Source organism: Camelus ferus, chromosome 9 (genome assembly GCF_009834535.1).
Source record: "Camelus ferus isolate YT-003-E chromosome 9, BCGSAC_Cfer_1.0, whole genome shotgun sequence".
In the NCBI taxonomy this organism is placed as follows: Eukaryota; Metazoa; Chordata; class Mammalia; order Artiodactyla; family Camelidae; genus Camelus; species Camelus ferus.
Window position 1 is genome coordinate 35,795,080 of NC_045704.1, and position 12,335 is coordinate 35,807,414.

General features: G+C 51.6%; 3 protein-coding genes across 3 annotated transcripts; all 3 read left to right on the forward strand.

Annotated features, from left to right (window-relative positions):
* Positions 1–187: 187 nt before the first annotated feature.
* LOC102513725 (metallothionein-1D) lies at positions 188–2,150 on the forward strand. The gene is made up of 3 exons (XM_032486358.1): positions 188–624; positions 1,193–1,258; positions 1,925–2,150. Exons 1-3 carry the CDS (start codon positions 597–599, stop codon positions 2,014–2,016), a joined length of 186 nt encoding a protein of 61 aa, XP_032342249.1. The 5' UTR covers positions 188–596; the 3' UTR covers positions 2,017–2,150.
* Positions 2,151–4,876: 2,726 nt separating this feature from the next.
* LOC102513487 (metallothionein-1C) lies at positions 4,877–6,679 on the forward strand. The gene is made up of 3 exons (XM_006179777.3): positions 4,877–5,134; positions 5,693–5,758; positions 6,450–6,679. The coding sequence occupies exons 1-3, from the start codon at positions 5,107–5,109 to the stop codon at positions 6,539–6,541; spliced, it is 186 nt and encodes a 61-aa protein (XP_006179839.1). The 5' UTR covers positions 4,877–5,106; the 3' UTR covers positions 6,542–6,679.
* Positions 6,680–10,239: 3,560 nt separating this feature from the next.
* On the forward strand, positions 10,240–11,978 carry LOC102506678 (metallothionein-1D-like). The gene is made up of 3 exons (XM_006190111.3): positions 10,240–10,395; positions 10,977–11,042; positions 11,737–11,978. The coding sequence occupies exons 1-3, from the start codon at positions 10,368–10,370 to the stop codon at positions 11,826–11,828; spliced, it is 186 nt and encodes a 61-aa protein (XP_006190173.1). The 5' UTR covers positions 10,240–10,367; the 3' UTR covers positions 11,829–11,978.
* Positions 11,979–12,335: the final 357 nt, after the last annotated feature.

Sequence of the window (12,335 nt, forward strand, 5' to 3'; positions counted from 1 at the left end):
GGGGTGAAGGTCACATCCACCACAGGTCTCTGCACTCAACTCCCGGGCTCCGCCAAGCCAGCCACTTAAGGGCGAGGCTGGGGTTGAACACGGACTCTAGGAAAGGGTGAAACAGGGCAGAGTTTCGGGGGCGGGGGTGGGGTGGGGGGTGGAGAAGGTGAGGACACGCCGCCGGCTGGTTTCCCGGAAAAGCCAGGAACCCCGGTGTCTGCAGATCGCGGAGAAATTGGGGAGGCGTGGGCAGGGAGGCTGGGCCACTGCTTTCCACCCGGCACACAAAGTCCCTCCGCGCTGGCGGGCGCCAAGGGGGAGGCCCCCGCGGTGCGCACGGAGACCAGCCGAGTTCCTGGAGTCCTGAGCTCGGCCCTGCGTGTTGCTCTCAGCCCGGCCCCGGTGGCTGCGGGAGGCGCGGATCCGCGGAGCGGGTGCTAGGCGGGGGCGGGGCTTCTGCGCCCGGACCGGGGCCTCTGCGCCCAGGCCGTGCTCTCTGGGTATAAACTGAACACACTGGCTCCTAGGCTCCAACACGCCTCCCACCGGACAAATAGATCTTCTTCTGCACTTTCTTTGGACCTCCTGCCTCACCTCGGCTCCAAATGGACCCCAACTGCTCCTGCTCCACTGGTAAGGGACCCCTGGCTTTGAGACTTAAGATGCTCCCTTCCCAGGCACAGGACAGAATGTCCCTGCCTTTTGAGATGGGAGGATTTTGAGTGTGAGCTCAAGTGGACCCTGGTCGTTGGTCCAGTGCTTTCTTCCTAGCCAGGCTCCTGAGTGCAATTCCAGTCTCCCTTTGCCTCTATTTTAAATTTGAGGCTGTCCTTCTTGAGGTCACCCAGCTGGTGAGGAAATTACTGTAGAGGGATCCAGGGCTCCATCCAGTTGCCAAGATTTGAAGGGAAGAGGGGACATCTTGTGATTCAGGTCATAAGGTTTGGCCTCCCCACCCCCATCAGTCCTCGTAGATTGAGTTTGGAGCCTGGAACCATCCCTGTGGAGTAAAATCGGGACAGGACCTACCTTCCCTCGCACCAGAAAGGGGAGGGGGGCGTCTCTATCTGCCTGAGTGGGACAAGAGCCCCCAGTGCTGGGTTCTGACAGAGGAGGAGGGTTTAAGCAGGGATTGTTGACAGTCTGCTGGAGCTCCTGCATCCCATGTCCTGCTCACTGATGGTGTTTCCCTTCCTGGCAGGCGGCTCCTGCACCTGCGCCGCCTCCTGCACATGCAAAGACTGCAGATGCACCTCCTGCAAGAAGAGTGAGTGTGGGGCCTTCTCTGGGAATCCAGGGTCTGGGCTGAGTCAGAGGAGGGAGCCCAGAGCTCAGCAGGCAGGAGCAGGACAGGGACCCAGCTTCCTTACATCCCATCTCTCAGCACTGAATCAGAATCTGACTTGAAAGTGCCATAAGATGACTGAGTCCCAGCTGTCATTCTAGAATGGTAAACTGAGGCCCAGAAATGTCACCATTAAGCTTCGAGGATGGAGTCAAAACTATCACCTAGGTCTCCTATCTCTGATACAGCCATCTAAACCCACCACCAATATGTTGAGCAAATTTATGTACATGAACTTGGTGACCACATGTGGCTTCTGAGAACTGCTGATGTAGGGCTTTCCTGTAGAGGCAGCTCAGAGATTCCCTGGCCCTCCTGGGAGCAGCTGTGTCAGGGGTTTACCTCCTCTCTGATCTTGAGGTCTTTTCTCACTTTATTTGATCGTTCTGGGGGCTGGAATTCCTTGCCCAGAAGCTCCAAGGCTTTCTGCCCTGTCCTGGAGTAGCCTTTTCCTAGTGTCAGGACAGAGCATACCATCCTAAAGTCAGGGTCCTGTGGGTCTGAGGGCAGCTTGCACTGGGCCTGCTGTTGGGAAGGGTGGTTCCTGGTAATACATGCTCTGACCCTCACTCTGCCCTCTCTCCCCAGGCTGCTGCTCCTGCTGCCCGGTGGGCTGTGCCAAGTGCGCCCAGGGCTGCATCTGCAAAGGGGCGTCTGACAAGTGCAGCTGCTGCGCCTGATGGTGGGGAGAGCCTGCCCCAGATGTAAACAAAACAGCATGGACAAACCTGCATTTTAAATTTTTTCATACAACTTGATGCTGCATTCCTTTTTCTATGAAATACATGTATTGTAATAAACGTTGTTGATTTTATTCTGGCTCTGTTTTGCTTTGCATGAAACCAGAAAAGTTCTAGGGATTTAGAGGGAATAGGCCAGTCACTTCCCAGCAAGAGAAAGTATACATGAGAATTGATGCCAGACAGATTACTGTATCTGCCCGTGCAGGGCGATGGCTATTCTGCTATTTGGAGGGTGTGGTGATCTTTATTAGGAAGGAGTGAGGCATTCAGTGACTTGGAATATATTAAAATGGTTTCTCTCCCTGGCTATTTTTGGAGGGAATTGCTATTTGGTATTCAATCAAGAAGAAAGAGTCATCACGTGGCCCAGGAGTTCTGTGCACACTTGCCTGCAAATGCCTTGTGTAAAGAAGGGTTTTTCAGGAGCCAGCCTGTGCTGAGTGCATGGGTTTTGGTGTCAGGCATCCTGGTTCACAGCCACCTTGTCAATTCCTGGCCTTGTGACCTGGGCAGATTCATGATAATTTCTTAGCCTCCATTTCCTCATTTGTATAAAGTAGATTATATTTCAATGTGGCAGATTACATGAGATGCTGTCCGGCTCCTAGCTAGGGTTTATAAACAGTGGTCATTTTGATGATTATATCTACCAACATTCGTGGGGACAGAACATTTTTATCTTCCATAAAGTTCCAGGAAAAAGCTCCATTGCATTGGAAGCATTACTCTGGGCTGAGGCTAGAAATGATCTCACCTTGCTGTGATCAAGTGCCAGGGTGTGTGTGGTTGACCTCCAATAAGCCACTGGGACAAGATGCTGCCACATAATTTGGACAGAAACAAAAGCCTTTCCTACCCTTCGTGTCATTTGAACTGCATAGGAACCAGTAAATGAGTGAATGTGCAGTGGCTTAGGTGCTTTTGCATCGTTTCAGAGACGTTAAGCACCCCACCCAAATCTCATTGTCAGAGATCTGAACCTCTGCTACAGCTGACTCACTTGCCAAAAGTGGCTGATGATGTCCCTGGATGCTGAATCCTGCTTTTTCTTATTCAAATCTGGGAGGGTCCTTTGAGACAGTCTAATTGTGCTCCTGGCTGGAGAGATGGGGATCTGAAGCCCAGAGAGGTCACAGAGCTGTGCAGAGGGATCTCACTGCCTGCTCAGTGCTTTTCCATGGCTACCTCTGTGCCAGGTGTTCAGTGTCCTCATCTTTTGTGTGATGTCATGGTGCCCGGTGGTGGGTGAGGCCATGAAGCTGCAGTCAGCCTGCATGAGTGCAAGTCCCACCTGGGTCACTTATAGTCACATGACATACCCTCTCTGGCTCAGACTGTCCTGCTGTAAAAGGGCAAAATAATATTGTCTGGCTTGTAGGAGTAAGGAATTTAATAAATGTAAAGTACCTAGAATGAAGCCAGGCACAGAGCATGTAATCTATGTCAGTTATTACTTTATTAATATCCTTAATAGCAGAGAAGACATTTTTCAACTTCCAGACAAGTAAGCCAGGGCTGATGTGCATGGCTGAGTGTTCCGTGTTGTCTTCATCAGTCACATGAGCATGTACCATTGCCCAGACAGGGTTATCCTCCTCCTCACAAAAGAGGAATTGGCACTAGGGATATAAAGCCACCATCAAGGCAGTCCACGTCCTCCAAACAGATGCAGGAAGATGCATGGCTTTTCTGCCCTCACCTGCGCCAGAATTTTACTTACTTAATATTGTATGTATGTTGTGTGTGTGTTATCCCCAAATTATTTATATGAAAAGCAACCTCTTTACCACTTTACCACTACTGAATATGAGAATCAGTTTACTTCTAGACATAGATAGTAGCCACAAAAAAATAATTATTTTCCTTTTCTAACACTTCTGTCACTGCCAGGATTGAGTGCAAAGCAGTAGAGAGGTGCTGAGGCCACACCTCTGGGCCAGAGGCTCTTTTTCTCTTGGGAGGTGACAGAAATCAGATCCAGGACATCACTTTTCAGAACTGGGACCCTGGGCTAGTAGCCTCCTGCTCTATTTAGTTTAGCCTCAGGTAAATGGGCTTCTAACTACTATTTCCCTTTAGAGTTGCTGTTAGAATTCAAAGAGCAAAATTGATTGAGCAAGGCTTGGCAGAGACTGCAGGAATACTGTAAGGGAAATATCCGCTTTTTTTTTCTTTGTTACTGAATGCCAGTTCTGCTCATCACCTACAATGATTGCTTCCCTGGGGGGCATCCATACTTTGGGAACCTCCATCCTGTAGTGGGGTGGACCCGTCAGGCTGAGGAAAGCCCCTGGAAAGTTTAGGCAAAGGAGCCTGGTAAAATGTGCTCATCTAACCATTCAGTCCTGGAGAATGGAAGGAAGGATGGGAGGCAGAGGCTTAAGTTCGCTGCGTGGCTGTTACACAAGAAACGATAGAGAAACGCTGACTAAAGACTATGCTGGGGACGGGACATGCAATCCTGGGGTCGGGGAGGGCGGTCTCTGCACACAGCTCCCAGGCTCCCGCCAAGCCTGGGACCTGAGCTAGAGGATGGGGTTGCACACGGGCTCCCGGAAAGGGCGAGAATAGCGGTGTGAAGGAGCGGGGTGGGGAAGACAGCCTGGATACAGGGGCTGGGTTCCGGAAAAACCACCAGGAAAAGTAGAAGGAGGAGGGTAGGGAGGTTGAGCCACTGCTTGCCGCCCGGCACACAAAGTACCGCCCCCCCCCCCCCCCCCCCGGTCCACCGCGCTGGCGGTCGCCAAGGGGGAGGTTCCCGCGGTGCGCACGGAGCCCCGACGCCTTCCTGGAGTCCTGCGCTCGGCCGGCCGGCCCCGCGTGTTTGCTCACAGCCCGGCCCCGGGCGCTGCGGGCCGCGCTGATCCGCGGGGCGCGTGCAAGGCAGGGGCGGGGCCTCTGCACCCGGGCCGCCTCCTCTGGGTATAATCAGAACACGCTGGCTCATGGGCTCCAACACGCCTCCCATCAGACAAGTGCCTCTGCATCGCCCGTTCCTTTGGACCTCCAGTCTCACCTCGCCTCCAAATGGACCCCAACTGCTCCTGCTCCACTGGTAAGGGACTCCTATGAGTCTTGGATGCCCCCTTCCCAGGCAAAGGACAGAGTGTCGCTGGGATTAGAGAAGTGAGGATTTGGAGTGTGAGCTTAGGTAGACTTCTGTCGTTGGTTCAGTGCTTTCTTCCTAGCCAGGCTACCGAGAGCATTTCTAGTCTCCCTTTGCTTCTATTTTTGAATTGCGGTTACTGAGGATCGAGGCTGTCCTTTTCCAGTTCTCCCAGCTGGTCAGGGGACTGTCTAGGTCTTGGAGCTGTAGGACTTGATGGGAGGAGGGGACATTGCTCCTTGTGAGTTCAGGTCATAAGGTCCTGGCCCCAGCCCCAATCAGCCTAGGCGGGATCTGAAGCCTGGGACCTTCCCTGTGGAGTAAATCAGGAGGGGACCTATATTTCCTGACACCAGAAGAGAGAATGTGGGGCTTCTCTATCTACCTAATGGGACAGGAGCTCCCAGCACTGGGTCCTGAGAGGAGGGTTTAGGGAGGACTTGTTGACTCTGCTGGAGCTCCTGCATCCCACGTCCTTCTCACTGCTGGTCTTTCCCTTCCTGACAGGTGGCTCCTGCACCTGCGCTGGCTCCTGCACATGCAAAGACTGCAGATGCACCTCCTGCAAGAAGAGTGAGTGCAGGGCCTTCTCTGGGAATCTGGGGTGTGAGCTGAGTCAGAGGAGGGAGCTCAGAGCTCAGCAGGTAGTGCAGGGCAGGGAACCATCTTCTCTACATCCCCTTCACCAGGAACTGATTCAGAATCACCTTAGAGATGATTGAGACCCAACCTCTCATCCTAGAACAGGGAGATTGAGGCCCAAACGGGTTACCACCAAACATTCTCAGACCTGACACAAGAGCTAGTTCTCCTGTCTTCTGATTAACTTTTCTTAATCCTCTCAGGGACTGAAGGACTTTGTGGACATGAACTAGTAACCATGTGTGATTTCTCTGACCTAGTGCAGCCCTTTCCTGTAGGGGCAGCCCAGAGATTCTCTGGCCCTCTTGGGAGCTGTTCTGTCAGGGGTTTGCCCGGACTCTGATCTCAAAAAGTTTACCACTTCATTTGATGGTTCTGGGGGCTGGCTTTCCCTTGTCCCCAGGGCCATGTCACTGTCTCTGTAAGGCTCTCTGCCTTGTCCTGGGCTCCAGTGGGGCAGGCAGCCTTAATCTAGTGTCTGAGAGTAATTATCTCAGGGCAGAGCTGCCATTGTAAGGTCAGGGTCTTCTGGGTCTGGGCCAGCTTGTGCCTGGCCTGCTGTTGGGAAGGGTGGTTCCCAGTAATGTGTGCTCTGACCCTCACTCTGCCCTTTTTTCCCCAGGCTGCTGCTCCTGCTGCCCCGCGGGCTGTGCCAAGTGCGCCCAGGGCTGCACCTGCAAAGGGGCGTCTGACAAGTGCAGCTGCTGTGCCTGAAGTCGGGGAGACGTTGCCCCACATGTAGACAGAGCAACATGGACAAGTCTGCATTTATTATTTTTCATACAACCTGACCTAATGCTACATTTCTTTCTCTGTGAAATATGTGAATTATAATAAAAGTTGTTAGCTTTATTCTGGCTTTATTTTTCTTTATTTTATTTGGAAATAAGAGACTTTATGACTTCATGCCCACCAGGTCTCGGGTGGGAAATTAAGACTAGAAGTGCAGAGACCTGGGTTCTGAAGCAAATATTAGCCCCCATACACTGAGTGGGTTAAGTAGGTCAGGTTACCTCTCTGAGCTTCAGGTTCTCAGCTCAAAATGAAAGTATTGACCAGAGGACATAGGGCATCGTACATACACAGGTTCCCCTCTATTCTCATTATGAGTATTGATGTCACAGAAACTTCTCAACTTCTCATTTTCATTCTCTAGGGGACCCTGCCATACTCAGTCCACAGTGATATGAGCCTTCAAAAGTACCCAGAGGGGATGGAATCCAACTCCCCACTTGGTTGATTTCTGTACAGAGCTTGCTTCTAAAACATTATAGAGAGTCCTATTTTTCTTTTCTAGGACAGTTTCAAATTTAAATGAATAAAAAGAATTGCTAAGAAAAAAACTGTTAAAGGACACAATATCTAAAATTCATTTTTCATTTCCAAACACATAATCACATAAATATGTGAAGAACAAATTTTTTAAATTAGAGGCTTTTATATGCTGCACATATATTCGTTGAAGGCGTGCAGGAGTCCTGGAAACACCTCACAAATGCCCCACTGTGTGGATCACATACACTCTGTCCCCAGCATCCCCACAGGGAACATCGATCTTGGCTTGCCCAGTGCCACTGACAAGACAGCTACCACTCCTCACAGCTCCCTGTGGTGACTTGGCTCTGAATCTTTGGAAGTTCCTCCCTAGGTTAGGCTGAAATCTGCCCTTCCCTCAAAATCCAGCCTTTGGCTCTTGAAACCAGCCAAGGCATTGGATTTGGAGGGAATTTCCCAGCAAGAGGCAGTGTATCTGAGACTTGGTTCAGGATGAAGGACTTCATGTCTTCCTCTGCGGGGGGATGTTACTCTGCAGTTTGCAGGGCATGGTGGTGTTTATTGGGAAGGAGTGTGTGCTGAGTGAATAGTAATATACACAAAGTGTTAGTCCCCTGACTGTGGAGGGAATTGCTATTTGATGTTCAGTCAAAGAGAAAGAGGAGGCCTGTGGCTCAGAAGTCAGGCCCAAGATTGCCCACAGGTGCCCTGTGTGAAGAGGGGCTTTCAGGAGCCAGCTTGTGCTGGGTGCATTGGTTTTGGTGTCAGGCATCCATGTTCACAGCCTCCTTGCCACTTCCTGACCTGGGCAAGTCACTGATAACCTCTGAGTTTCCACTTCCTCATTACTATAAAAGGGATTATATTTCAATGTGGGGATTAAGTGAGATAATGGTCTGGTCCTATCTAGGCTTCCTGAACAGTGGCCATTATGATCACTATATCCACACTGACATTTGTGCACAGAGAAGCCTTTTAGCCCCAAGAAGCTCCTGGAGAAAGGCTCATTGATTTGTAAGCATTACTGAGTGGAAGTTAGAGATGACATTGGAACCTTGCCTTCTGGTGTCAAGGGAAGTGTGGATGACCTGCATAAGCCCTTTGGGACAGATGCTGCCACATCATTTGGACAGACACAGAAGACTTTCCCCACCTTGGTGTCATTCAATCTGCCAGGAGCCAGTGAGAGAGTGAACATGCAGGGACTGGAGTGATTGTGCCAATTCCAGAGAGGGTAAGCAACCTGCCCATGGTCACACAGCTCATAGTCAGAGATCTGAACCTACACCACAGTTGACTCACCTCCTGGCCATAGGATGCTATTATGATGTCACTGAATGCTGAATCCTGCCTCTCCTTATTCAAAGCTGGAAGGGTCCTTTGAGACAGTCCAGTTGTGCTCCTGGCTGGAGAGACGGGAGTCTGAAGCCCAGAGAGGTCACAGAGCTGTGCAGAGGGATCTTACTGCCTGCTCAGTGCTTTTCCATGGTTGACTCTGCCAGGTGTCGTGTCCTCATCTTTTGTGTGATGTCATGGTGATGTTGGTGGGTGAGGCCATGAAGCTGAAGTCGGCCTGCATGAGTGCAAGTCCCACCTGTGTCACTTATAGCCAGGTGACATAACCTCTCTATGGCTCAGTCACCTCTGCTGTAAGAGTGCAAAATAACAGCATCTGGCTATTTAAGAATTTAATACATGCAGCAACCTTAGAACAAAGCCTGGCACATGGTGATTAACCTGTAACATTAGATCTTATTTTATTATTATCTCTCATTTCATAGGAGATATTTTCCTCCTTCCAGACAAATAAGCCAGAGCTGGTGTGCATGACTTTGTTTCCGGTGATCCCTGAACAACCATGTGAGCTTGCACTGTTGCCCAGAGAGGGTTATCCTCTTTCCCATAAAAGAGGAATTGGCACTAGGGATATAAAACCAAGGTCAAGACAGTGGATGTCCCTGAAACAGATGCAGGAGGATGCCTGCCACTTCTGCTCTCACCTGCACCAGGATTTTATTTAACATTGTGTATGTGTGTGTAAATTTATTTATATGAAAAGCACTCTTTACCACTACTTAATATGAGAATTAGTTTCTAGACATAGATGGTAGCCACAAAAACATATACTTTCCTTTTCTACCACTTTTGTCACTGCCAGGATTAAGCTAATGCAGTAGAGAGGTGCTGAAGACATGCCTCTGGGCCAAAGGGACACGTTGTCACTGACTCTCTCTTTCCCTTGGGGAAGTGACCAGAATCAGGTCCAGAGCATCACCCCCACCACTGGGACCCTGGGTTAGCAGCTGCCTTCTACTCTAAGTAGCATTGCCTTTTGGAAACGGGCTCCTAAGCAGTATTTCCTTTTAGGGTTGCTGTTAGAATTTAAGGAACATAAGTGGTTAAGCAAGGCTTGGCACAGACTCCATGGTATTTAAATTGTCAGGAATACAGAAAGGGAAATAGCCACCTGTCTTGCTTTGTTGTTTAATGCCAGGGCTGCCTTTCTCCTAAAATGATCCCTTCCCTAGGGGCATTGTATGCTTTGGGAACCTCGGTCCTGGAGTAGGGTGACCAGCTAGGCTGAGGAATATTCTGAAAAGTTTCGACAAAGGAGCACCCAGTCAAATGTGCTCATCCATCCATTCAGCCGTGGAGAATGGAAGAAAGGGAGGCAGAGGCTGCGTTCGCCGCGTTGCTGTTACAGGAGGACCGTTAGAGAAGCGCTGACTAAAGACCATCCTGGGGACTAGGACAGGCATCCTGGGGGAAGGGGGGCCAAGACTGGGACGTGAGCGCGAGGCTGGGTTGAACACGGGCTCCGGGAAAGGGCGAAACTTAGGGCAGAGTTTCAGGGGCCGGGGGTGGGGAAGTCGGTGAGGACACGCGTGCTGGTTTCCGGGTGGCTGCGGACGGTGTGGAAAACTGGGAAGAGGCGGGCAGGGAGGCCGGGTCGTTGCGTGCCGCCCGGCACAAAGTCCCCCCGCGCTGGCGGGCGCCAAGGGGGAGGCCCCCCGCGGTGCGCACGGAGACCAGCCGGTTTCCTGGAATCATGCTCTCGGCCCGCTTGTTGCTCACAGCCCGGCCCGGCGCTGCGGGCGGCGCGGATCGGCGGGGCGGGTGCAAGGCGGGGGCGGGGCCTCTGCGCCCGGGCCGCCTTCTCCGGGTATAAACGTAACACGCGCGCTCCCGGGCTCCAACACGCCTCCTGCTAGACAAGTAGATCGTCGCGACTCTCTTTGGACCTCCTGCCTCACCTCGGCTCCAAATGGACCCCAATTGCTCCTGCTCCCCTGGTAAGGGACCCCTGGCTTTGAGCCTTAGGATGCCCCCTTCTCAGGCACGGGACAGAATGTCTCTGGGGTTAGAGAAGGGAGGATTTTGAGCGTGAGCTCAGGTGGACTCCTGTCGTTGGTCCAGAGCTTTCTTCCTAGCCAGGATCCCAAGAGCATTTCCAGTCTCCTTTTGCCTCTACTTTACATTTGAGGGTACTGAGGCTCCAGGCTGTCCTTTTTGATGTCAAGAGACTGTTAGACTGGGACCCAGTGCTCTGTCCTGGCCTCGGAGCTGCCAGGACTTGATGGGAGGAGGGGACATTGCCTCTTTATGGTTCAGGTCTTAAGGTTTTGGTCCCCAGCCCCAGTCTGCCTGGTCAGAATCTGGAGCCTAAGACTTTCCCCGTGGAGTAAAATCAGGAGGAAATCTACTTTCCCTGGACCGGAAGAGAGAAGATAGTGTTTCTCTATCTGCCTGAGTGGACAGGAGCTCCCAGAACTGGGTCCTGACAGAAGAGGAGGCTGAAGGGAGGGATTGTTGACTCTGCTGGAGCTCCTGCATCCCACGTCCTGCTCACTGCTGGTCTTTCCCTTCCTGGCAGGCGGCTCCTGCACCTGTGCCAGCTCCTGCACATGCAAAAACTGCAGATGCACCTCCTGCAAGAAAAGTGAGTGTGGGGCCTTCTCTTGGAACTTGGGGTCAGGGCTAAGTCAGAGGAGGGAGCCCAGAGCTCAGCAGGCAGGAGCAGGGCAGGGACCCAGCTTCCCTACATTCCTCCCTCAGGACTGACTCAGAGGTGAATAAATCTTAGCAATGATTGAGTCCCAACCTCTCAATCTAGAAAGGTAAACTGAGCCCAGAGTGGTCACCAAATATTGTCAAAGATGGATGCAAGACTAGAACCTAGGTCCTCTGTCTCCTTATGCAGCCTTCTGAGCCTTCCAGTATCCTAAGCTCTTTATACGTGAACTTGGTGAGCACGTGTACTTTTTCTAATTGGCTAGTGCGGCCCTTTCCTGTAGGTGCAGCCCAGAGCTTCCCCAGCCCTCCTGGGAGCAGTTCTGTAACAGGTTTGCCTCCTCTGATCCAGAGGACTTTCCTCACTTTATTTGTTGTTCTGGGTCAGCCTTCACTTTCCCAGAGGCCCTGTCACTGTGTCTCCAAGGCTCTCTGCCCTGTGCTGGGTTCCGAGGGGGCAGGCAGCCTTTTCATGTTGTCAGAGATCATTTGCATCAGGACAGAGCACCCCGTCCTAAACTCAGGGTCTGGGCCTGGGGACAGAGCTTGCGCGAGGCCTGCGGTTGGGAAGGGTGGTTCTTGGTAATGTGTGCTCTGACCCTCACTCTGCCCTCTCTTTCCAGGCTGCTGCTCCTGCTGCCCTGTGGGCTGTGCCAAGTGCGCCCAGGGCTGCATCTGCAAAGGGGCGTCTGACAAGTGCAGCTGCTGCGCCTGATGTCGGGGAGACCCTGCCCCAGATGTAAATAGAGCAACGTGGACAAGCCTGCACTTATTATTTTTCATACAACCTGACCTGATGCTACATTCCCTTTTTCTATGAAATCTTTGAATGACAATAAAGTTACCTAGACTCTCTGGCTTCAAACGCCTCACAATGTGTTGGGAACTCGGGACTTGGGTTATAGGGGAGCCTGCACTGGGCAATGTCAGGAAGAATGGGCAGTGGAAGGCGGGTGGGGTCAAGGCATCCTGCCATCTGGCCAAGGCTCAGCTCTGAGTTTTGAACTATGGCAAAGTGTTTCCTCTCCTAACTTCTAGAGGGTTAACTGGTTCTGGCCCTTTCTTGTGTATCTGTGTCACTGCCTATACTCACTCAATGCCACCAATGATGTGCCTACTGTATGCTCAGACATTGGGTTCTCAGTGGTGACATAACAGCAAGTGTACAGACTTCTGTAATTACAGACAGAATTATAGACAGTGACTGAATAGAACAAACAAA